Raw genomic sequence first — 24,246 nt, forward strand, 5'->3', positions numbered from 1 at the left:
ACGATGTACATGAAGGGCATGAACAAGGATCAAAATCTTACAATTTGCTGCCTTGGGAGTCCTGGACCAGTCTGCGATCGAACATTGTGACAATGCCAATTCGGCAGCATATGAGTATGACAGCCATGGAAGGGATGGCCGGCATGGATATCTTTGCAGTGATAAAACTGGAACTCTAACTGTGACAAAAGTCTTGTTGAGGTTTTTGCAAAAGGAGTGGATGCTGAAACCGTTGTTTTGATGATCGCTCGAGCTTCAATACTGGAAAATCAAGATGCAATAGACACCGCTATAGTTGTGACGCTAGCTGATCCAAAGGAGGCACGTGCTGGTGTACAAGAAGTGCATTTCCTTCCATTAAATCCTACCAATAAGCGGACATCAGTGACTTATACTGATCAAGAGGTTAAAATACATAGAGTGAGCAAAGGTGCACTAGAACAGACCCCAAACCTAGCGCACGATGAGACCGACTTTGAGCGTAAGAGTTCGAAGCCAGAGCTATCCTGCATAAATGAAGAAAATACAAGCTTGAATGATAAGATATTGGGATTTCCAAAATAAATAGAGTGATATTTGTCAAAAAACTTCATCAATAAAGGTTTCCTCACATGATCCTGCAACGTCATGACATCATATTAGGATGACGTCACATGAGCAAACCATGCTAACTTTGTGAAATGGTCCATTCACTAGCCGGCACACCAAGAAACCAAGCCTGCAACATCCCGTTGCCAAACCTACCAATTCACAATGCAATTGTCAGTTGAACATGGCACCAAAATCAGGTTGTAGCAGGAAATTATTGCAATCCTGTACCAGTTACATTTCCTACCTTTTCACTTGAATCACCACCATTTTTCCAAGTGCAAAAGCGATCTTTACTTCTTTAGCTTCCATGCTTTCAAAAGGAATCAAAAGTTGGCTTTGTTGTTTACCTCTTTCCGTTGAAATTGAAATCAATAATGCAAGATTGTTGGCGAAGGAAATCAAGGCGGAGGTCTTCCATGTGGGACTTGTTGAATTACTGAGATTTGAACTGTGATTGTTGTTGCTCCCATTCCAGTGGTTTTGATGCAATTTGTTTGGTGAAAGCAATAGCAAATGTCACAAAAGTCAGTACCTAAAACAAAAAAATCAAAAGAGAAACTCAACTCAAGTCTTTGAAAACAAGGAGTCAAGAAGTGTTTAAATTGAGCATTTCCAAATACATCAGTAAAAGTGAGTTTTGCCTAAAGGTAAAAACGGATTTCCCATCACGGCATGTGAGCATTTACAGCGGTAACAAACTCATTGGCAAGTTCAAAAAAATAATGTTTCAAGGACTACAGACAAAAATTCACCTGTTACCAACGGTGATGTTTGGAGATGGAAAGGATTGAGGGAGGGACCACCGAGCTTGAATAAGGACAAAAAAAAACTCCCAGCATCCTCCGTATGAAGCCTCCACTACTCTGAAAAACAAACACAGCAGAGAGGTCTGGTATAAAAAGGGGTTACTATTCACGAAACCCTAATAACTTTGGGGAACAGCGAAAATGGAGAATCCATAAAAATCCAAGAGGTGACGAACCTTAGGAGAGGCAACGAAATTGATTCGGGCGATTCTTGGGAGCTCAAGCAAAGTAGTTGAGGCGTCGATTCCGAAAGAGGAAGAAGAGAGAGAACCACATACTTGTCTATTCACTTCTAAGGCATACCGACGGTAGATTTCTCGCTCTTTCTTTATCTCGTTTTCGGCCTCGTAAATGTGCGTATATCTTCCTTTTTCTTTCATAACTGTGAATCATTGTTCTTTTTGAGGTTGAGTTTCGGTTAGGGTGAGGAGAAGTGTTTTTCTTCTTTGATGGAGAGGTTTTGTGTGAAGGTATCAGATTGAGGAGAGAAAGTTTGAGGTGGAGGGTTAACTGGATCGTGCCTGTGGATCCGGATAACCCGGTTTGGATCCGGCCCCCTTTTGGGCTTTGTGGGGCGACCACACGTCCCCTTCCTTTTAGCTAACTGCGCCCTGATGGACCTTAGGGACATTCAGGGCCCATTTAACATTTTTTTAATCTTTTCATTTATTTATTTTTTTGTTTATGTATTTGAGTGGCTACTACAATAACAACTGGTTGTCCATGGCCAAGTGGAGGAAGGTTTATCTTGCCTTCCTCGAGGTAGTGGGTTTGATACCCATATATAGCATTTTGTTTCTTTTAGCATTCAATTTTTTTCATGTTTATGTTTTATTATGATTTCTCCTACACTCATAGTTTCATTATCACTTAATAACACAAATTTGGTTTCCTTTAATTTCATCATCCATTCAAAACCGCTTTAAAAATATAAATCACCTAATTCTCGATTCAATGTCGAGCCCATTTCCATACCCTTGTAAGTCGATTGCTTTTAAGCATCGCCATCAACCTCACATAGCTTACTCTTGGGCTTTCTTACAATGAGACAGTTCCCTTGCACTTACACTCATACATTGCATTATTTGTTGTTTGGGCCCGATTTAATTATTTCAGTACTTTGAATCCCCATTTGACAAAATGTACCCCACTCCTCCGATGTGTAATAGTTTTACTGCTTTTCATTTCTTTATTTGTTTGACTGTTTGTTAGCTACTAACACAAGAATAAAATCAACCATTTTCAAAAGATCAAAAATAATAACTCGATCCAACGTCGAGTATTTTCTCAATAAACAAATCAATCCATTTCTCCCTCCTATTCTATTCCATTTCTCTCAAACTTTCATCAAACGCTTGATCCAACGTCAAGCCATTTTTATAATAAAAACTCAAAAAAATATTAATTCATATTTAAGACCTTTTCAATAAAGATGGAAATGGAACGTGGTGGATACCGCGCACTCCTGAGACTAGGATTCGAGACGGGTGTCTCGCTCATCCTAGTTCTCGCCATCATCCAAATTTATCCACTTTGTTTTCTCTCAAACACTCATTCAAATCTTTCTCAATCGCTCATCAAATGCTTGATCTAGTGTCAAGTCATTTTCACAACAAAACTCAAAATACTTAATTCTTATCAAACACTTTTCAATAAAGATGGAAATGGAACACGGTGGATATCGTGCACTCCTGAGGTTAAGATTCGAGGTGGATGCCTCGCCTATCTTAGCTCTCGCCATCATTTAAAATTGTCAATGCGGTTTCTTTAAACCCTTTCTCAATCAAACCTCAAAAAACATTTAATGCTTATTAAACATTTTTGCAAATAAGATGGAAATGGAACATGGTGTATACCACGCACTCCTGAGACTAGGATTCGAGATGGATATCTCGCTCATCCAAGTTCTCGCCATTATTCAAAACACATCAAACCAATCAATTTCTTTTCTCGCCGCCGCGCGATGGACCTTTCAAACCTTTTCTCAAACGAAAGGTACTTTGTTTCAAAACAATGCAAGGCAATGTTTCTCCACCTGTTTTGGGTAGTCCAACAATGTTTTCGTCGATTTGACACAAAGTAGCTTTCGCTAAAATCGACCAACAAACAAAACATTTTTCTACCCAGAACTACGTAAGCCTTGATTTCTCTGTTGAGATACGTAGGAGCAGGATTTGTAAATCTTGTCAGGCCCACTAATAAAAAACTTAGGTTTAGTCCTTCGTCAAAAATCCAAAAACATTTCTTCTCTCTTCTATTCTTTCTTTCCCACCTAATAACTTGAAAAGCCTAACATTTCAAACTAACATTAACGCGCACAACTGACCTAATGGTTCCCGTTGAGTACAACGGACGTAAGGGGTGCTAATACCTTCCCCTTGCGTAATCGACTCCCGAACCCTGATTTGGTTGCGACGACCATAATCATTGTCGTTTTGTCTTGGGTTTTATCGATATTTCCCCATTCCTTTTTAGGAATAAATAAAGTTCGGTGGCGACTCTGTTCAGTCCATCATTGCGGGCGTGCGATCGCGCTTCGCTAGGTCGTGTCTCTCATTTTTTCCTTAGGTGCGACACCAACAACCTCCGGCCACTAGTTGCAGAGAAAAAACTTAACAAAAATGGAAAGTAAGGACATGAAATTGAAGCTCGTGTGATGGAGATCAACACTATATCCATGGATCTTCCTCACTCTTCATATATTAATAGAAATGTGAAGTGGAAGATCAGGGCGTACCAATTGTAAGTGCACGAAATGGAAAATTGAAACCACCATTGGCTTGCCTCAAGTGTGAGGACTTCAGAAAACCATACAAATAAGAGAATACTACATTGAATTGCAAGTTCTAAATCTAAAAAGTTTGAAGGTATACCTCTGAATTGAAGCTCTTCAAGCCACGAAACCTTCAAGATCTTGACTCCTCTTTGTTCTAGGGATGCAGTGGAGATGAAAGGTTAAGGAATTAAGCTTTGAAGATCAACTAATGATGTTGAATTTCAAGCTCGAAAGTGAGAAAAAATTCTGAAAAAATTCCTTTGGTATGGCTATGGTTTCAATGCTGCAGCGTTTCAGATCTCCAAAAGGTTGATGAATGAATGAGAAGGAGTGTTTATTTATAGCTGAAATTGGTTGTGCCTCATGCTTCCCTCGTGTGCATGGCATTTGAAAATGGATATGCATGGGCCTGTACAGGTGCATGTGAGGCCCAATGATGGTTACAAAATCATACTGAGTTCATTTGAAGAGTAATTGGACGTGCATTTTGGAGGGGACTAGCTTGCACATTAAGTTTCATCATAAAAATGCCAAATTGTACATAAATGAATAGTTCTTCAAAACTCCCAAATGGTAAATCCAAAATAGCATTGTGATAATGGTTGGAAAGCCCTTGAAATAAGGAACAAGAGTCATGTTGGGCAAAAATTCATTTGGCATTTGGAAATTAATGAAAACTGGCTGTGAAAATCCAAGTAGAAAACATGTTTAAGTCACCTTTGAAAAGTTTCACCAAAAGTAAGCCTAATCAAACCCCTCTGTTTTCATGACGCAAGCTTCAAATGGAAAACCCTCCAACATAAAATTTGTATATCATTTCAAGGGAATCAATTTAGACTCATAGTTTGCATCATTTGGATCTTTTATGACAAAGTTATGGGCATTTGAAGTTGGGTACTTTTTCAAATTCAATGAATTAGGTCCAAGATGACCTATAATGTTTTGTATTATCACATGTGTTTCTTTTAGGATTTTGAAACTTTTTCCGAAATAAAATTTGAAGAAGACATCTCAAGTTTTCCAATGCATTTGGTATAACCTAAAAATCATTAAAACTAAGGAAGTTATGCCCTTGGTAAGTTGACCTAAAATTAGGGTTTCAGTCAAAATTACCTATAATGTTTTGAAATGAATGATGACCTTCCAAGTTTCAAATGAATTTTTGATGAACATGAAAGTTGTTCATATGGTTCTTAAGAACATTGTTTCTCGTGGGGTCATCTTCATTTGACAAACATATCAAAAGTTATATCTCAATGGTGCTCAGCTTAGTCAGATGACTTGACTGGTCAACTTTTCAAGGCCAAACTTCCAATCCTGATGAATAAATGATTGACGATCCTCAAATAGGCTCATATATGCATAAAATGATGAATAAAAGAACTTCCCTTGATTAAATTTGATCATAGGTTGAGGTTGCTTCGTGGGCAAGGCACAGTCAAAGCACAGTTGAATTAGGGTTTCCTTGGGAAACAATCCTCAAGCCTTTTGGGTTATCTTGATCAAATTGGCAAATTGAGACATTTGGGAGACATATATGATGATTAGGAGCTTTATGGACCATTTTCATGCTTTTCCTCATCTTCATCTGGCCATTTCATTGGGCTTAGGAGCCTCCTAGGAGCATTGGAGCACATGATCACTTGAGCTTCAAACAAAAAGAGTTAGTGACATACTTTTGTGCTTTTGGTTAGTAATAAAAATAAGAAAAGCAATAATATACAATACAAGCATGCTTGGTGGTCTCAAACCACTCACATAAGTCCCAACCCTAGGGTTAAGGAGCCAAACATGCTATGATCCTTGAAGCAATGCACTTGTGCAACAACATGATGCCATGAGGGATCTTAGGGTCAAAATTAGGGTCTTACAGATGCCCCTATTTAAGGTCATTCTAGCTGGAGATAATGAAGGTTAAAATCTTCGTCTCGACGAGGTAGAATGGGCTTAAATAATAACAAAGAGACGAATTTTGGTCCCTAAGAGACCTCATGATGCAAATGTATGCATGCAAAAAAAAATCTTCATGGTGAATAATTGCCACAAAGGAAAAGAAATCGGGAGAAACTAAAAAAATCCATAGGAGTAACACACTCACTAGGAAGACAGAGACTCTGGGGGGAAATAAGGTAAAAATACGTGAGCAAGTCACGACTTGAAAACTTGCTGGGAGACACGAAGGGATTCCACGAAAATAAATTGATCAAAAGACTCGAGCTGAAGCAAAGATTCATGTATTGGGGAATACGCCAATACAACAAAACTATCCACAAAGGACACATCGGATAAAAATCCGGGCTCAGACGAGGATGTCCACAAAGGACTCAGTTGAGGAAGAAACAACGAGATATTACCGGTTACTGGGTAATAACCTCAAAGTGAGACATGTTATCAAAACACCGGTTACTGGGTGAGAGAACAACACGCTCAAGGATGGGCATTCGATTCCATAAGGAAATATGAATCTTACTCAACTGGGGAAGAAAAAGACTTCGACTGAAGAGCGCATGAGATATATTATCTATTACCGTCATAACGTAGATAACATACTCGCATGGAAGATTATCCACAACCGGTTACTGGGTTAATGTAAGATAAATCGACCGAAAAGAAAGGACATCGCGATACCGGTTACTGGGTATAAAATGATGACCAATCAGAAGGAGAAACAACCATTACCAAACAAGGGTAAATGAGAGATGACTCGCTCGGGATGAATTGCTTTCCAAAAGAAATTATCCAGGAGATATATCACCGGTTACTGGGTGGTATACTCAAAAATGAAGGAATATCAATACCGGTTACTGGGTAAATATAACCAACAAAGAGGGGATTATATCTACCGGTTACTGGGTAGAAAACCACAGAAATAGGACTTACAACTACCGGTTACTGGATAGAAGGCCACAAGATCCGCTGGGGAAAGGATGAACAATTACTGGTTACTGAGTAATTGAACAACCAGACCACAGGGAACTGCATGGGAATAACAAGAAAAGAAAGTCAATCCAGGAACAAACTAGAAAGACACAATCGGACAAAACTCAACCCGATGAGGATATAACTCAGGGGAGTAATTCCTATCCCAATACACAACTGGGGAGGAAACTGAAACAATAATCATCCACGAGGACATAACTCAGTGGGGAATAAAGAAGAAAAGATAAACACTTTCTGCCTATGGGGCTGACTTTATATGGAGAGATCAGACGCAAACATCTGCTTGGGGAAGAGTATTTCACCAATAGCAGGAGATAACAAGCAAGGATATATGGCAAAGAATGCAACATGAATATCTGAATGCTATGATTATGCATGTATATGCATGATTTGTGTATGATTAATGCTGACAAACAGACATATCTAACACAAACAAGTCCGAGAATCAAGAGCAGACACCCGGCACAAATCTCGATAAGAAGGGTGAAGCCTAATGGAGAACTCAACTTGGGAACAACCCGAGCAGGATGAAAATAAATCACCAGGGATATCAAACCTTATCCCAAAGATACACTTGTAGCACCTCAAATTTGCACCTATCATTGTACATACATTCTCATATTAAGTCATAACATAACATGGTCCACTGCATAGCATTGCATTGTCCCTTTTGCCTCAAGTGCAAGCCAATCAAGAAATTAGGTCAAACTGATCAGGAGATCAGTCAATCAATCAAGCAAGCACAATTCTCAAGGAGCCAAGGCCCTAGGGTTGGTCCAACATGTTCACATGACTTGGGGATCCATTTGAAGTGATTAGGTCAAAGATTGGATGTTCAGAAGTCATCAGTCAGTGCACAATCAGTCAGAAACCCTAGAAAGTCAAACTTGGTCAACTGTGACTGATTTTATGATTTTGATGGATGGATTTGGTTTGAGAGAGTTTATTCATGTCCCAATAGGCCTCATATATCATGGCAAACAATATCATTGAAGAATTTGAAGCCAAACAGAAAATTTCCAAAAATAGAAACTGGACCTGTAATTTTAACTGCCAAAAATGGAAACTTCTTGATCCCAAACTTACATCATGATACAAGCTTCAAATGAATTTTTGCCCAACATGAAAGTTGAAGATCTTGTTCTCCCATTTCCAAAAAGTCCAAGAACTCTCAATTCCCATGTATGGTTGTCAAGATATGATCAAATCATTTTCACAAATTCTTGAACTTCAAAAGGCCATATCTCTCAAACCATTTGGCCAAAATTGGTGAGGTTTTTTCCAACAAACCACATTTTACCTCCTCTTTCCAAAAATGTAAACTTCATGTGCCAAAACATTGCCAATCAAAATGGCATTTTTGAACCTAGCATGTTTGAATTTCAAGTGAAGTGGAAATTTGGAATTTTGAATTAAGTAATTTCTGTCATAGTGGCCAATTGGAATTGATTTAGGACAGCATTTTTGACTTGCCCAAGGCCCATTTTCGTGCACATGCTATCACATACCACCATTTGGTCAATTTTGGCAAATTAGCAAATTGGTTTTATTTGAGTTAAGCTTGCTTAGCATACTTGGATTAGATGTTAAACAGACCATATATAACATTTTTTCTCAAATTCACACTCTCTCTCAAATTCATTTTTCATCATCTTTCAAAATTCTTCAAAACCCTCAAAAGAACCCGACCTGGCTAGTGTTGCTGCATCATCCAAGCAACATTTTGGACTCATTGCAACTTCATTCCCACCACTGTAAGCAGAAACAAAACCACTGTTCCATTGGAAGCTCAGCCATGGCAGATCTGGATTCGAGCAAGAACAAGCCTCACTGAGCTCAAAGCTTTCAAGCATCCATCTTGTAGAAGCATAATCTTCATCTGTTTTAACCATTTGAAGCCAGAAAGCTACTGAATCTCATCTGCTCTTTAGAATTAGTTAGTTTTCGATCTCACTATTTCTCAAATCCATGCTATGCTTAGTGTAGATCTCTCCATGCTGAGTTTCATGATGTGTTTGTTTTTGAAAATGGTTGACTATTGCTCGAGTTATGCTGAAATGTAGTTTGATGTTGTTTGTGATTCTTGCTCGATTCATGTTTATTGCTGTGTTTTAATGGAAATCATTGCTGGATTCGTGCTTGCCATGCTTAGATGAACATTTGTGTGTATTCAATTTTAGTTTCTGGAAAATTTCGAACCAAGCTCGATTTGAAGGTGATGATGTTCTTGCTGTTTGCCCAGAAAAACCCTAATTGCATAAGCCTTGCCCAGATTCTTGTTTGTTTCACGTTGTATGGTTACTGTTGGCCCATGAGCCAATCAAAACATTTCCTTGGCCGCGCCTAAACGGCGCCGTTTTGATAAGTGAGTTCCAATATTACTGAAATGCCATCCGGTTCATTAATAATTCAAATTAATTCATTTATTTTTCTTATTTTCATTTCATTTGATCATCAATCTTGCAAAAATCATAAATCATTCATTTCAATTCCAAATTTCATGGGAATTTTTGCATCATCTTCATCATGATCCCTAGTTTTTTATCATTATTTTTCCAGATTTTTTTGATCAGTGAATTTTAAATGGCATTAGGGTTTGTAGAATGTGACCAAATATTATACATCTTGCCAAATCTTTTGTGAAATTGTGATGCCCTATCCATTTGATCTGAAAATTTTTGTGCTTAATCTACACTCATCCATGTTTATTTTGATGTAAAGATCATGATTTTATCTTATGTGGTTTGAGAGTTGTGAATTTCTGAAGTAGGGTGTGACAACTTGTGTCACACCATTGATATGCAACTTCCTGATTTTTGTATCCATGCCTATTGACCTCCAATTGACCTCAAATTTTGCATGAACCTTCTCTTGTATGTCTAGTTTATGTGTGAATTTTCTTGGAATTATTTGTGCCATTTTCCAATTGTTTGAGATTTTTCTCCCCTATCTAGTCAAATGTTGACTTTGTGTGACACATCTTGCCATTCCATTTGTGAAATTCTCATACTTTATTGGATGATCATGAAATTTTACATGTGCATACTAGACATCTTAAGCTTTGCCATGGTGTTGATCCCATTCATTTCTCATTTGTTATCAATGACTTATGAATTTTTGAAGTTGATACATGTTTGTTTGACTTCTTTGTGCATGCTTGAAATTGTTTTGACTTCCTGATTTTAATTGACCATCTTCCCATGATCCAATTGAGCTGAAATTTTATATGCATGCCATGCTATGTGTTAGGAGTGATCATGACTTATTTGGTAATTTTTGGAAATGTTTGAGTTGACTCTTGATGCAAGTCATTCTGTTGACTTCTATGAGCTTTCATTTGCCATGTTTTGACTTCTTTTGCTTATGAATTGATGATGATGCATGATATGAACTTGAAACCAATTGGGTTTGCTTCTTAAATGATTGAATTTGATTTTGATTGGATATGGCTTGCTGTTTTGACTTTCTCATTTATTTTTGACCCTAGGCTTGTCCTAGTGGTCCTGTGGCTTATAATTGAGTTCATGTTTCAGGTCAAGCTAAAAGTGCTTCAAAGAAACTTTTGCAAGTTGATTGGGTTTATCTGCTTATCATGAGCTAACCTTTGTTTTGTAGGTGGCTTGACTCATATGATTTGGGTCTTGTGCTTTTGCACATTTGTCTGTTGATTTAACTGTTCATTCCTACTTCCTTTTGCTTAAACTTTTGAACTGTGTATTGATCTGTTTGACTATTTCAGGTACCATTAGTTGCTTAGAACTTGCTTTGCTTTGCTATTTAGCAATTTGCTTTGAGGTAATCCCTTTTTCTTCATGTAGTCTGGAAGACCTGGCCTGTTACTTGGCCAGGCAACTGTCTGAAGTCCTCCTTAAGAGGCAATGTTTGTGTATGTTTAATTTGTCCTTGTACAGAGTCAAAGACCTCCTAAGTGAAGAGGCAATTGGCAGAACCAAGGGATAAGCAACCTATCCCCTGCTATTCAGTGTGTCTTCTGTTTTGCTCACACCACTGTGTTGATGCATTACAGATAAAAACCCAAGATCTTGTGCAATTGCACAGTTGAGTCAGTATCAAATGTGTAGAAGGGTTCCCACTTTCTGAACCCACACATTCTTGTCAAATGCTCTCCCTGGCCAGGGATAAGAGCAATGAGGCACGCCCCTCATCTCCTTTCATCTGCTTCACCTTAGCCCTTCAATGGCAAGGTTAAGAGCAACACTTACCCCATTCCAGAGGTTTGTTTGTTGAGGTTGATGTGACCCCTCGACTAAAACCTAACCCATGTTTGAGCCCCCTTATTGGTGTGTTTACTTTATGTTGTATGTGTTTGTGTGGTGTGATCATATCCCCTAGGTTTGTTAGACTCCGCGTAGTCTCGTTTGCATGTCAATTAAGGTAGCACGGTTCCTTCGTATAGGACTTCCTTTCTTGCTTGAGCTTTCATAAAACACAAACAAACATCATCCCCTCTTAAGGATACATTAACTCCTTCTACTACAGATGAGTAAGTCTCCAAAGGTCGAGCATCAGGTAGATTGTGCAGTGACGTTGTCCATTTAAAAAACACAAACCAACAGTAATAGTTTAGCCGAACTACGGCAACTATGATTCTCATGTCCAGATGAGATACGTAGGCACGAGATGCGATGTCTTGTCGAGTTTGACTAATCACTAACACTAATTCTTTTCTCTCGCCCTCGTTGCGATTGAGACCTCCCCTTTCTCTTGCCCTAGTTGCAATCGAGACCCTTGCTTCCTGTGCAAGATAGGCTGTGCCTGACTTGCTTCCTGTGCAAGTCAAGTGTGTGTGTGGCTTGCTTCCTGTGCAAGCCATGCTTAGGATAGGTTGGCCCTTGTGCCATTTAGCTAGAAACCATAACTTAGGGTTGATTTTGCATGACAACATCTAGGCTCGAGTCGTAGTCTCCCTAGAGTTGTGTCTCCCTCTGTTATCTGGTTAGGCTAGATCCTTTATCCCTGCGTAGGGGAACTACATCGCCCTGATCTTCACACCAGATGAAGTATGTAGGCAGGAGATTGAGCTGATCTCTCCGGGCGCCTTTTTTTTCTTTTTCCGCCCTTTTTCTTTTTCAACCCTTTGTGTCTTAACCACCCTTGCGTGTGTTTTGGTTCGGATGCTGATGTAAGCCCAGTGATTGGCATTCAGGCTCCACGTTTGCCTTCTTGTGTGCGTTTTGGTTCGGATGCTGATGTAAGTCCAGCGATTGGCATTCAGGCTCCACGTTTGCCTTTGCCTGTGTTTGTTTGTGTGCGTGTCAGCCGAGCTACGAATGCTCTGATTCTTCTCTCGTCCGAGAAGATACGTATGCATAGGATGCGACATCCTAGCGAGCATGTGTCGTTTCCCTAGTCCGAACTACTTCGACTCTGATGTCTATGCCTGATAGACTAAGTAGGCCCAGGATACAATATCCTGCCGAGTCAGTTTCAGTCTGTTTTCTTGTGTCTCCTTCAGCCAGTGTGTGTGTGTGAGCAGTGTTTTTAGCAACCATTTTCCCTTCCTATTGTGCGTGGATCCCGTCGAGTACGACGGATGCGTAGGGGTGCTAATACCTTCCCTTCGCATAACCGACTCCCGATCCCATTCTCTTTGGTCGCGAGACCACGTCTTTCCCAGGTTTACTCTGAGCGTTTCCTTTCCCTCTTTTTGGGATAAATAACGCACGGTGGCGGCTCTGTTGTTCTTGTTTTCCCGCCGGTTTTTCGCGTAATGCGACAGCTGGCGACTCTGCTGGGGATTATAAAGAAGTTGACCTGTGCTGGTCCATCTTCCCTAAGCGAGTCTCTCCTAGCGCTCTCTAGGTTAGGGTTTTGGTTGCTTTGTGCTGCTTTATTTATTGCATTCATTTGTATATATTTGCATTTATTGATTGCATTGATTGTGTGCATTAATGTTTGCATTCATTCATTATTCATCTGCCTGGCTGGTTGTCTGTTTTTCTTTGTGGGGTGGGAGTCAGTTGAGGTAAAAGGTCCAATACCCAGACCATGAGTGAAATCTAGGATGATTAGGAATAGAGTGATTCATGGGAAGCGGGTGGTATTGCGCCACTTAGCGGAACATTGATATCACGAGCAGTTCAGACCCTGGTGGGGTATCGTCGTTACATACTTCGGGTGTGTATATGATGGTATTCTGCGAAAGGTTATTTATGCTGCGTTTCTCTCAGCTTTACCCTGGCCTAGACTACACCCGTGAGTGGGGAAGGGTTGATCATTACAGGTACTGTTGGTGACTTTGTGTTCAGACAGTGTGTTCAGTTGACCTTGGATCTTTTAAGTTGGATTTGGGTTCCGAGTTTTGACTGAAGCTTCGACCTAGTGATCAGAGATTTGCACAACCAGCCAGTCCAGTCTGCATCATTTGCATCATAGCATATTTTTTTCAAAAGAAACGCAGTAAAAAAAAAATCAAAAAAAATCAATCAAAAAAAAAAAAGAGAAAAAAACTAATCTCTGCATGCATATCATTTCTCAGGTACATTCCAGAGCTTGTCTACTGATAGAGATGACAACAGTCTCAGAGCCGAAGCGGAAGACCTGTTCCTACAGTTTCCATCGTGAGCCGTTGACTTCACTGATTGAGTTGGGTAGCTTTGTGACAGATGATCGTCTGAAGAGTTTCGTTGGACAATATGGAGATATCTTGACAGTGCTGAAGACAGTAGTGGATCCGGTGCCTCTGCAGACACTACTACAGTTCTATGATCCAGAGCTCAGATGCTTCACATTTCAAGATTATCAGCTAGCACCTACTCTCGAGGAGTACTCTATTCTGATGAACGTCCCGGTTCAGCATCAGACTCCCTTCTTGGACGTCCCAAAGGAGGTTGACTTCAGATTGATTGCCAGAGCTCTACGAATGAGTGTCAAGGAAGTTGGTGAGAATTGGAAGCCCTGTGGGGAAGTAGTGAGTCTGCCATTGAAGTTTCTGTTGAGAGTAGCCAGAGATGAAGCAGAAAAGGGAAATTGGGAAGTTTTTCACGCACAGCTTGCCGCCTCGATATATGGAATCATTATATTTCCCAGTATGCCAAATTTTGTTGATCATGCTGCCATCAGCATTTTTATCAGAGGGAATCCAGTCCCAAACCTTCTAGCTGATACTTACTATGCCATCCACAGTAGGCATGGTAAGGGTGGAGCCATCAGGTGCTGCTTACCTCTCCTGTTCAGATGGTTTATGTCGCTGCTGCCTGTCAGTGGACCATTTGTGGATACCCAGAGCACTCTTAAGTGGACTCAGAGGGTCATGTCGCTCACCTCCTACAACATCAGATGGCAGTCGTACCGGATGGACGTGAAGGATGTTATCATGAGTTGTGGTGAATTCCGGAATGTGCCACTCGTGGGGACCAAGGGTTGCATCAATTACAACCCAGTTCTTTCTCTTCGCCAGCTAGGGTTTGTCATGAGTAGAAGGCCACTTGAAGCTGAGATAGTTGAGAGTGTGTATTTTGAGAAGCGTACTGACCCTGTTAGATTGGAGCAGATTGGGAGAGCCTGGAAATTTGTTGAAGCGAAGGATGGATCCGTCTTAGGGAAGAAGTTTGCCATTGCAATGCCCGATTACACCGATTGGGTAAAGAAGAGAGTGGAAACTTTGCTGCTACCCTATGATAGGATGGAGCCGTTGCAGAAGTAACCACCTTTGGTTCTTGCTGATAGTGTGCCTGCTGAGCACTATAAGCAAGCCTTGATGGAGAGTCGTCGTCTGAGAGAGAAAGAGCAAGACGCTCAGATGGAGTTGTACAAAGCTAAAGCTGATAAGCTGCACTTGGCCCATCAACTCAGGGAAGTACAAGGAGAAGATGCTAGCAGAGCAAGAAGCAAGAAGAGATCATATGAGGAGATGGAATCCATGTTGGATGCAGAGCATAGGGAATGTTTGAGACTACAGAGAGCAGAAGTCAACCATCAGAAGAAGATCAGAGACTTGGAGAAACAGCTCAAAGACAAAGACGTCCAGTTGAAGAAAGAGATGGAGTTGAGACAGAAGTCAGAGGACTATCTTGGAGGAGAAGTCTTGGAGCTCAGAAGACAGTTGAAAGAGAAGATCACCCCTCTACCAGAATGTTCAGAATGCTCACTGTTGATAGACCAGTGCCATTACCTGAAGACTCTCATTCCGGAAGACTGTCTGTCTTAGACTGTACCTCTGTTTGTATTTGTTGAGAATCACCTCCAGGCTTGTTGGATGGGATTCATTTGTTTGTACTCCGTCTTTGGATCTTTTTATTGAGAATCACCTCCAGGCTTGTTGGATGGGATTCTTTTCTTTGTACTCTGAGTATTCGAATACTTTGTTGACTCGGTTGTATTGACCTTTTTACCCTTATGTATAGATAAGGTTGTCAGCATTTCCCTGTTGTTCTCTTTTTTTTCCCTGTATCTGCTGTTCTCTTGTTGCTGCAGGTTGCCACCTTTTCAGATTGGGTCAGGCTCTTTGAATGCCTGAGAAATGAGCATATCATGTGCATCATACGCATCATTAAACATCATACTCATATCATTTGCATAACAGGTGTTCTTGTGCCGTCTTCTTACTGTGGGTTCCTGTGTTGAGGCAGGATAGCTGATCAAAGACCACACCGCTACTCAACAAGGCTCAACCATCAACGCAACATGGACCAAGTACAAGCAGAATTGGCCGAGATGAGGGCAAACATGGCCCAGTTTATGACGATGATGCAAGGGGTCGTTCAGGGGCAAGAGGAGCTGCGTGCCTTAGCCCAGAGACTGGAAGCCATGATTCCACCAGTCCACCGTGCTCCACCAGTGGGTGTACCCGTTCATGAGAATGCTGCGGTCACTATTCTCGTTGATGATTGTGCCGTGAGTGACGAATTGAAGGGGATCAGAATCAGTGAACAACCTCTTGCTGCAGAGACTGTTAATGTCAGAGCAACCTGCGCTCCGGTTCGCCATCCTGGCTCTTCAAGTTCTTCCGGTTCTAAGAAGCCATCCTCTGGGGCACCCAAAAGGGGAGAAAGTGAAACAAATGTTGTGCACCGTCGAAGGAGTGCAAACAGAGGACAGAACCGTCAGGCTGCTGCTGTGACTATTCCAGCAACTCAACCCCAACAACAGAGAAGACCCACTCAGCAATATCAGCATCAACAACATCGTCCTCAGCAGCAGGCTTCCCAGCAAGCCAGTACGAGTAATGAGAGGAAGAAGATCACTTTTGATCCAATCCCCATGTCCTACGCCGAACTGTATCCCTCTCTGTTAGAGCGGAACTTGATTACTCCCAGAGACCCGCCGCCCATACCCGTCAACCCTCGGTGGTGGTATAGGCCTGAACAGCATTGTGTGTATCACTCGGGAGCTCCTGGTCATGACGTGGATAGTTGTTTCCAGCTGAAAATGAAGGTTCAAGACCTTGTGAGGTCAGGTATTCTGATCTTGGAGGATTTAGGTCCCCGTGTTAATCAAGTCTGAAGATAACAAGTCCTGGGCTGGCGCCGACTTTTCTTCAGAAGGGTTGTTCAGAAAGCAGAAGCTGCTGATGCAAGAGATACGGACAGTTGTCATCCCCGGTGGGATCTATCACAATTGGGTCACTGTGGGCTTTCCTACAGTTGTTCATAAGTCAGAGTAATAATCACTTTGTTTAAAAACCCTTCTCCCATGCCAAAAGGAGAAGTGATGACATTGTTGGCAACCTTTTGTGCAATGATATTTTCATTCAAATAAATTCATGTTAAACATTTGTTTTTCCATTTGTTTTCCCTTTTCGCTTTTTGCATGAAATTGGTGATCACAAAAAACCCTAAAAACAAGAATAAAAGCAATCTTTTCATCTGCATAACGATTGTCTTGTTTGATTTTCAAAGAGCTTTTATACTCAAAATCTTTATGCAGGTTGTTTCTCAAACCCATTGAACATAATGATCGGACGTCATCTCCCAATTTTGAATTCCCTGTATTCGAAGCGGAAGAAGATGATGCTTGAAGGGATTCCTGACGAGATTTCCCGACTTCTTGAGCAAGAAAAGAAGATCACTCAGCTGCATCTCGAGAATCAGCAGAACGGCCAACTGGGGCATCAAAAAAAAATGAATGAAAAAAAAAAGAAAGAAAGAGGAGGGTGCAAAATCAAAAGAAATCAAAAGAAAGAAAAAGAAAGAAAAAACAAAGGAAAAATAGCACCCTCAAAGTCCCACGTTGACTGATGCTGAATTCGATCGAAAGGAAGAGATCAACTGCCATGTGTCATGGTCAGTTGTATCAGTAGAGAGTGAAGAAAGCACGCGATAAGAAGGTCAAGCCTCATGTGTTCCGAGGGACCTTGTGCTCGAGAAAGTCTTGTCTTTCGCGCCCGATTCCAGGGGCAAGTGAACCCCCAAGCTATGAATGTCCATATGTTGTCAGGAGAGCCTTTTCAGGCAATGTTTTGACACTTACAACAATGGATGGAGAAGTTCACTCGTCCTGTGAATTCCCGATGCAGTCAAGAAATACTTCGCCTAAAACAAAGAAAAAAAAAGCAAACAGCTCGCTAAGTTGAACACCCCAAAGGGCGACTTAGGCAAAAAGGAGCGTCTCGGTGGATTGAAAACCCGAAAGGGCGATCCAGGCAAAAGTTAGAGACATTGAAAAAAGAATTTGCATCCCGCTAGATTGAGCACCTCACACTGGGGCAATCTAGGCAAAAATTAGGGATTTGGCAAGTAACTGCATCTTGACAAGACTGTGCTCTATATCCGTCATCCGTCAGGGATTCTCGATTCGTCGTCGACTGAAGCTTTGAATACATCGAAAATTCAGAATGGTAGAGGAAAGGTCATTATGTTCAATGTAGCCCTCTCCAATATATATCACCGATTTCAAACTTGTACAGATCTATGGAGTCTCGCCCTTTGCAGACTACCATCCCATCACATTAATTTGAGCTTTTATCCAATTATTTGCACTCCTTTTTGTTTCAACTCAACAAATGTTTTGCATGCTTTAATTGATGAAGTATCATTGTTTTTTCAAAATAAACAAATTTTTCAAAAAAATGTTCTTAAACAAAGTGAACATTCACGATGATGGAAGGATACTTAGGAGATCCGCAAGTGTTCTCCCGAGGGTGGTATGATTACCAACAGGAAAGACATTTGTTCGTATCTCGAGCATAACTTTATCTTTCTCTCGTCGAACCTCTTTTGGTTTCTCCTCAGCAAGGTTGCTCAGTGCAGTGTTGGTTGAAGTTGTTTACCTTCATGTTCCCGGCAGTACAACATTCTTCCTCCAAATCCCGGTTAGCCCTATTGTGGGGCATCTCCAGTATAGGGTTGTTTGAGCCCTACCGTGGGGCATTCCCAGCAAGGTTGTTGTTGAAATACTTTTGTGGGGCAGTTCCCCAAGCAGAGTGTTTACTGAAGACTTTAACTTTCCTCTCTCCAGCAGAGTAGTCTTCCTCTCTCCCCCAGCATGGGTGCTTTTCTTGGAAGATTCAGTATTTGGAGGATCGACATCCCCGTAATCCGGCATTCCCTCAGATAGATCCCCCAGTGGAGTTGTTCGCGTAAGGAGCTTTATCAATGCTTTTGTATTTCTCATCAGAAATCTGGTTGCTTCTCGGTATCTCTGATTTTCATCACGAGTTGTTGTGGCGTGTCCGCCTGTATGTTGAACTCTTTTCTCCGATTATGACTGACGATCCCTCCGGAAGCCTCTTGTGGCTCTTCCTCCCATGCAGGATGATGACTTTGGTTTTCTCTCCGGACGGTTGATTCCCGGACCCGCGTGTTGAGCATGTCTGTTTGTCAGCATTCATCATACATTTTTAGGCATAATGCATACATGCATAATCATAGCATTTGGATACTCATGTTGCAGCTGTCGCCGGGTATCTGTTGATTGTTACCTCCTGCTATTTGTTGATACAGATTTCTCCAGTAGATTTTCCCCTAGCAGATGTGGGTGTGTCTGATCTCTCCATGTAGAGCCAACCCCTTAAGCAGAAAGTGTATATCCTTTCCTGCCATTTCCCCACTGAGATACATCCCCGTGGATGACGGTTGTTTCCGTTCCCTCCCAACACACATTGGGACGGGTTTTCCCTATTGAGTTCTTTCCTCATTAGGATGAGTCTTGTTTCAGTCTGCCTTTTTGGATCGATCCTAAACTGGCTCCCCGTCGACTGTTTCTTGTGCTTCCCTGGGGCATAAATGAATAGTTGCTCACTAACCGGCACTCATTCATCTTATCCTCAGCGGAATTTCTGGCCTCTACCTACAAACCGGTAGTTGTAAGTCCTATCTTTGTGGTTTTCTACCTACTAGCTGGTAGTTGTAAAATCCCACTTTCATCCCCTCGTTAGAGTTAACCCTTTGTGCTCATCCTATCGATGACTGGTTACTTTTCCGTGGTTTTCTGCCTACAAACCGGTAGATGTAATCCCCTCTTTGCGGTATTGATATTCTTTCCCCTTTGGATACTTGCCTTGATCAAGCAGTATTGTCCCCATTGGGCCTTCCCTTTCCTTTTGGATATTTGCTCCGAGTTGGCAACTTCATCCTCTTTTGATTGGTCATCTTTGCATACCTAGTCCTGGTACCGATGCCTTTCTTTTCGGTCGTTTATCCATTTAACAACCTACAACCCGATTATGGATAATCTTCCATGCGAGTGTATTATCTACGTTTTGACGGCTATAGATAATATGTACTTATGATTTTTCCGGTATTCAGACCGAAGAAGTTTCCGACGATCAGGTCGATGTACTTATGTTTTTTCCGGTATTCAGACCGAAGAAGTTTCCGACGATCAGGTCGATGTACTTATGTTTTTCCCGGTATCCAGACCGAAGGAGTTTCCGACGATCAGGTCGATGCACTCATGGCACTCAGGCCAATTTTCCGGTATTCAGACCGAAGGAGTTTCCGACGATCAGGTCGATGCACTCATGGCACTCAGGCCAATTTTCCGGTATTCAGACCGAAGAAGTTTCCGACGATCAGGTCGATGTACTTATGTTTTTCCGGTATTCAGACCGAAGAAGTTTCCGACGATCAGGTCGATGTACTTATGTTTTTCCCGGTATCCAGACCGAAGGAGTTTCCGACGATCAGGTCGATGCACTCATGGCACTCAGGCCAATTTTCCGGTATTCAGACCGAAGGAGTTTCCGACGATCAGGTCGATGCACTCATGGCACTCAGGCCAATTTTCCGGTATTCAGACCGAAGGAGTTTCCGACGATCAGGTCGATGTACTCATGGCACTCAGGCCAATTTCCGATTTTCAAATCGCAGAAGTTTTCCTCCTCTCCGTTGGTGTCGATAAACGTCGAGTTTTTCCCAATCATCCGTTGATGATTTGGTTGTGTTCGCTCTCCCCAGTAGAGTTTCCTCCTCTCCGTTGGTGTCGATAAACGTCGAGTTTTTCCTAGTCATCCGATGATGTCTAGTTGTACCCCTCTCCATGCAGAGTTACCTCTCCGTTGGTTTCGATAAACGTCGAGTTTTTCCCGATCATCCGTTGATGATTTGGTTGTGTCCTTCTTCCCTAGCGAAGTATTCTCCTTCTCCGTTGGTGTCGATAAACGTTGAGTCTCCCTTTCGTCCTATGACGTCTGGCTGAGTTTCCTCCTCTCCGTTGGTGTCGATAAACGTCGAGTTTTTCCTAGTCATCCGATGATGTCTAGTTGTACCTGTCCCCATGTGGATTTACCTCTCCGTTGGTCTTGGTAAACGTCGAGTTTTTCCTATTCGTCCTATGACGTCTAGTTGTACCTGTCCCCATGTGGATTTACCTCTCCGTTGGTCTTGGTAAACGTTGAGTTTTTCCCATTACGTCCGCTGACGTATGGTTGTATATCTCTTTCCATTCATCCGATGATGATTGGTTACCTCTCCGTTGGTCTTGGTAAACGTTGAGTTTTTCCCATTTCGTCCGTTGACGTATGGTTGTATCTCTTCCAGTCATTCATTAATGTCTGGTTACCTCTCCGTTGGTCTTGGTAAACGTTGAGTTTTTCCCATTTCGTCTGTTGACGTATGGTTGTATCCCTTCCAGTCATTCATTAATGACTGGTTACCTCTCCGTTGGTTCCGGTGAACGCTGAGTTTTTCCTAGTTGTCCGTTGGCATCTAGTTGTGATTTCTTTTCCCATTCATCGTCGTTGCGATGTCTGGATGTGGCCGTGTCCTTTGAAAACAAAACAAAAAAACAAAAATACCCAGTAATAAGTATCAGATCCCAGTGGACGTTTCCATTATTGGATCCCTGCATTGTGCAAATTCTACGGTTCTTGGTATTCAATCCCTGTTTACCCTGAAAGTCTGACAGCCGCTGCTATCATCCATTCGGGTTCCCAGCTGATTGAATAGGGGCAGCTGTAGCACCTCAAATTTGCACCTATCATTGTACATACATTCTCATATTAAGTCATAACATAACATGGTCCACTGCATAGCATTGCATTGTCCCTTTTGCCTCAAGTGCAAGCCAATCAAGAAATTAGGTCAAACTGATCAGGAGATCAGTCAATCAATCAAGCAAGCACAATTCTCAAGGAGCCAAGGCCCTAGGGTTGGTCCAACATGTTTACATGACTTGGGGATCCATTTGAAGTGATTAGGTCAAAGATTGGATGTTCAGAAGTCATCAGTCAGTGCACAATCAGTCAGAAACCCTAGAAAGTCAAACTTGGTCAACTGTGACTGATTTTATGATTTTGATGGATGGATTTGGTTTGATAGAGTTTATTCATGTCCCAATAGGCCTCATATATCATGGCAAACAATATCATTGAAGAATTTGAAGCCAAACAGAAAATTTCCAAAAATAGAAACTGGACCTGTAATTTTAACTGCCAAAAATGGAAACTTCTTGATCCCAAACTTACATCATGATACAAGCTTCAAATGAATTTTTGCCCAACATGAAAGTTGAAGATCTTGTTCTCCCATTTCCAAAAAGTCCAAGAACTCTCAATTCCCATGTATGGTTGTCAAGATATGATCAAATCATTTTCACAAATTCTTGAACTTCAAAAGGCCATATCTCTCAAACCATTTGGCCAAAATTGGTGAGGTTTTTTCCAACAAACCACATTTTACCTCCTCTTTCCAAAAATGTAAACTTCATGTGCCAAAACATTGCCAATCAAAATGGCATTTTTGAACCTAGCATGTTTGAATTTCAAGTGAAGTGGAAATTTGGAATTTTGAATTAAGTAATTTCTGTCATAGTGGCCAATTGGAATTGATTTAGGACAGCATTTTTTACTTGCCCAAGGCCCATTTTCGTGCACATGCTATCACATACCACCATTTGGTCAATTTTGGCAAATTAGCAAATTGGTTTGATTTGAGTTAAGCTTGCTTAGCATACTTGGATTAGATGTTAAACAGACCATATATAACATTTTTTCTGTCCAAATTGAACCCTAGCAGCTTGCCTCCTAACAGAAATTTCACACTCTCTCTCAAATTCATTTTTCATCATCTTTCAAAATTCTTCAAAACCCTCAAAAGAACCCGACCTGGCTAGTGTTGCTGCATCATCCAAGCAACATTTTGGACTCATTGCAACTTCATTCCCACCACTGTAAGCAGAAACAAAACCACTGTTCCATTGGAAGCTCAGCCATGGCAGATCTGGATTCGAGCAAGAACAAGCCTCACTGAGCTCAAAGCTTTCAAGCATCCATCTTGTAGAAGCATAATCTTCATCTGTTTTAACCATTTGAAGCCAGAAAGCTACTGAATCTCATCTGCTCTTCAGAATTGGTTAGTTTTCGATCTCACTATTTCTCAAATCCATGCTATGCTTAGTGTAGATCTCTCCATGATGAGTTTCATGATGTGTTTGTTTTTGAAAATGGTTGACTATTGCTCGAGTTATGCTGAAATGTAGTTTGATGTTGTTTGTGATTCTTGCTCGATTCATGTTTATTGTTGTGTTTTAATGGAAATCATTGCTGGATTCGTGCTTGCCATGCTTAGATGAACATTTGTGTGTATTCAATTTTAGTTTCTGGAAAATTTCGAACCAAGCTCGATTTGAAGGTGATGATGTTCTTGCTGTTTGCCCAGAAAAACCCTAATTGCATAAGCCTTGCCCAGATTCTTGTTTGTTTCACGTTGTATGGTTACTGTTGGCCCATGAGCCAATCAAAACATTTCCTTGGCCGCGCCTAAACGGCGCCGTTTTGATAAGTGAGTTCCAATATTACTGAAATGCCATCCGGTTCATTAATAATTCAAATTAATTCATTTATTTTTCTTATTTTCATTTCATTTGATCATCAATCTTGCAAAATTCATAAATCATTCATTTCAATTCCAAATTTCATGGGAATTTTTGCATCATCTTCATCATGATCCCTAGTTTTTTATCATTATTTTTCCAAATTTTTTTGGATCAGTGAATTTTAAATGGCATTAGGGTTTGTAGAATGTGACCAAATATTATACATCTTGCCAAATCTTTTGTGAAATTGTGATGCCCTATCCATTTGATCTGAAAATTTTTGTGCTTAATCTACACTCATCCATGTTTAGTTTGATGTAAAGGTCATGATTTTATCTTATGTGGTTTGAGAGTTGTGAATTTCTGAAGTAGGGTGTGACAACTTGTGTCACACCATTGATATGCAACTTCCTGATTTTTGTATCCATGCCTATTGACCTCCAATTGACCTCAAATTTTGCATGAACCTTCTCTTGTATGTCTAGTTTATGTGTGAATTTTCTTGGAATTATTTGTGCCATTTTCCAATTGTTTGAGATTTTTCTCCCCTGTCTAGTCAAATGTTGACTTTGTGTGACACATCTTGCCATTCCATTTGTGAAATTCTCATACTTTATTGGATGATCATGAAATTTTACATGTGCATACTAGACTTCTTAAGCTTTGCCATGGTGTTGATCCCATTCATTTCTCATTTGTTATCACTGACTTATGAATTTTTGAAGTTGATACATGTTTGTTTGACTTCTTTGTGCATGCTTGAAATTGTTTTGACTTCCTGATTTTAATTGACCATCTTCCCATGATCCAATTGAGCTGAAATTTTATATGCATGCCATGCTATGTGTTAGGAGTGATCATGACTTATTTGGTAATTTTTGGAAATGTTTGAGTTGACTCTTGATGCAAGTCATTCTG

General features: G+C 40.9%; 1 protein-coding gene across 2 annotated transcripts; it reads left to right on the top strand.

Annotated features, from left to right (window-relative positions):
- The first annotated feature begins 21 nt into the window (after positions 1-21).
- Positions 22-16,763, top strand: LOC127119910 (uncharacterized). Of its 2 annotated transcripts, none has more exons than XM_051050273.1 (3): positions 22-1,705; positions 10,853-10,908; positions 13,613-15,494. In XM_051050273.1, the coding sequence occupies exon 3, from the start codon at positions 13,643-13,645 to the stop codon at positions 14,777-14,779; it is 1,137 nt and encodes a 378-aa protein (XP_050906230.1). In that variant the 5' UTR covers positions 22-1,705; positions 10,853-10,908; positions 13,613-13,642; the 3' UTR covers positions 14,780-15,494. The 2 variants fall into 2 exon arrangements, with proteins under 2 accessions (XP_050906230.1, XP_050906231.1); XM_051050274.1 differs by lacking the exon at positions 13,613-15,494 and adding an exon at positions 15,705-16,763 and having other exon boundaries at positions 23-1,705.
- Positions 16,764-24,246: the final 7,483 nt, after the last annotated feature.

This window comes from Lathyrus oleraceus, chromosome 2 (genome assembly GCF_024323335.1).
Source record: "Lathyrus oleraceus cultivar Zhongwan6 chromosome 2, CAAS_Psat_ZW6_1.0, whole genome shotgun sequence".
In the NCBI taxonomy this organism is placed as follows: domain Eukaryota; kingdom Viridiplantae; phylum Streptophyta; class Magnoliopsida; order Fabales; family Fabaceae; genus Lathyrus; species Lathyrus oleraceus.

What these genes read in the sequence shown, in the direction of transcription:
- LOC127119910 (XM_051050273.1), top strand. Translation starts at nt 13,643, where the DNA reads ATGACAACAGTCTCAGAGCCGAAGCGGAAGACCTGTTCCTACAGTTTC.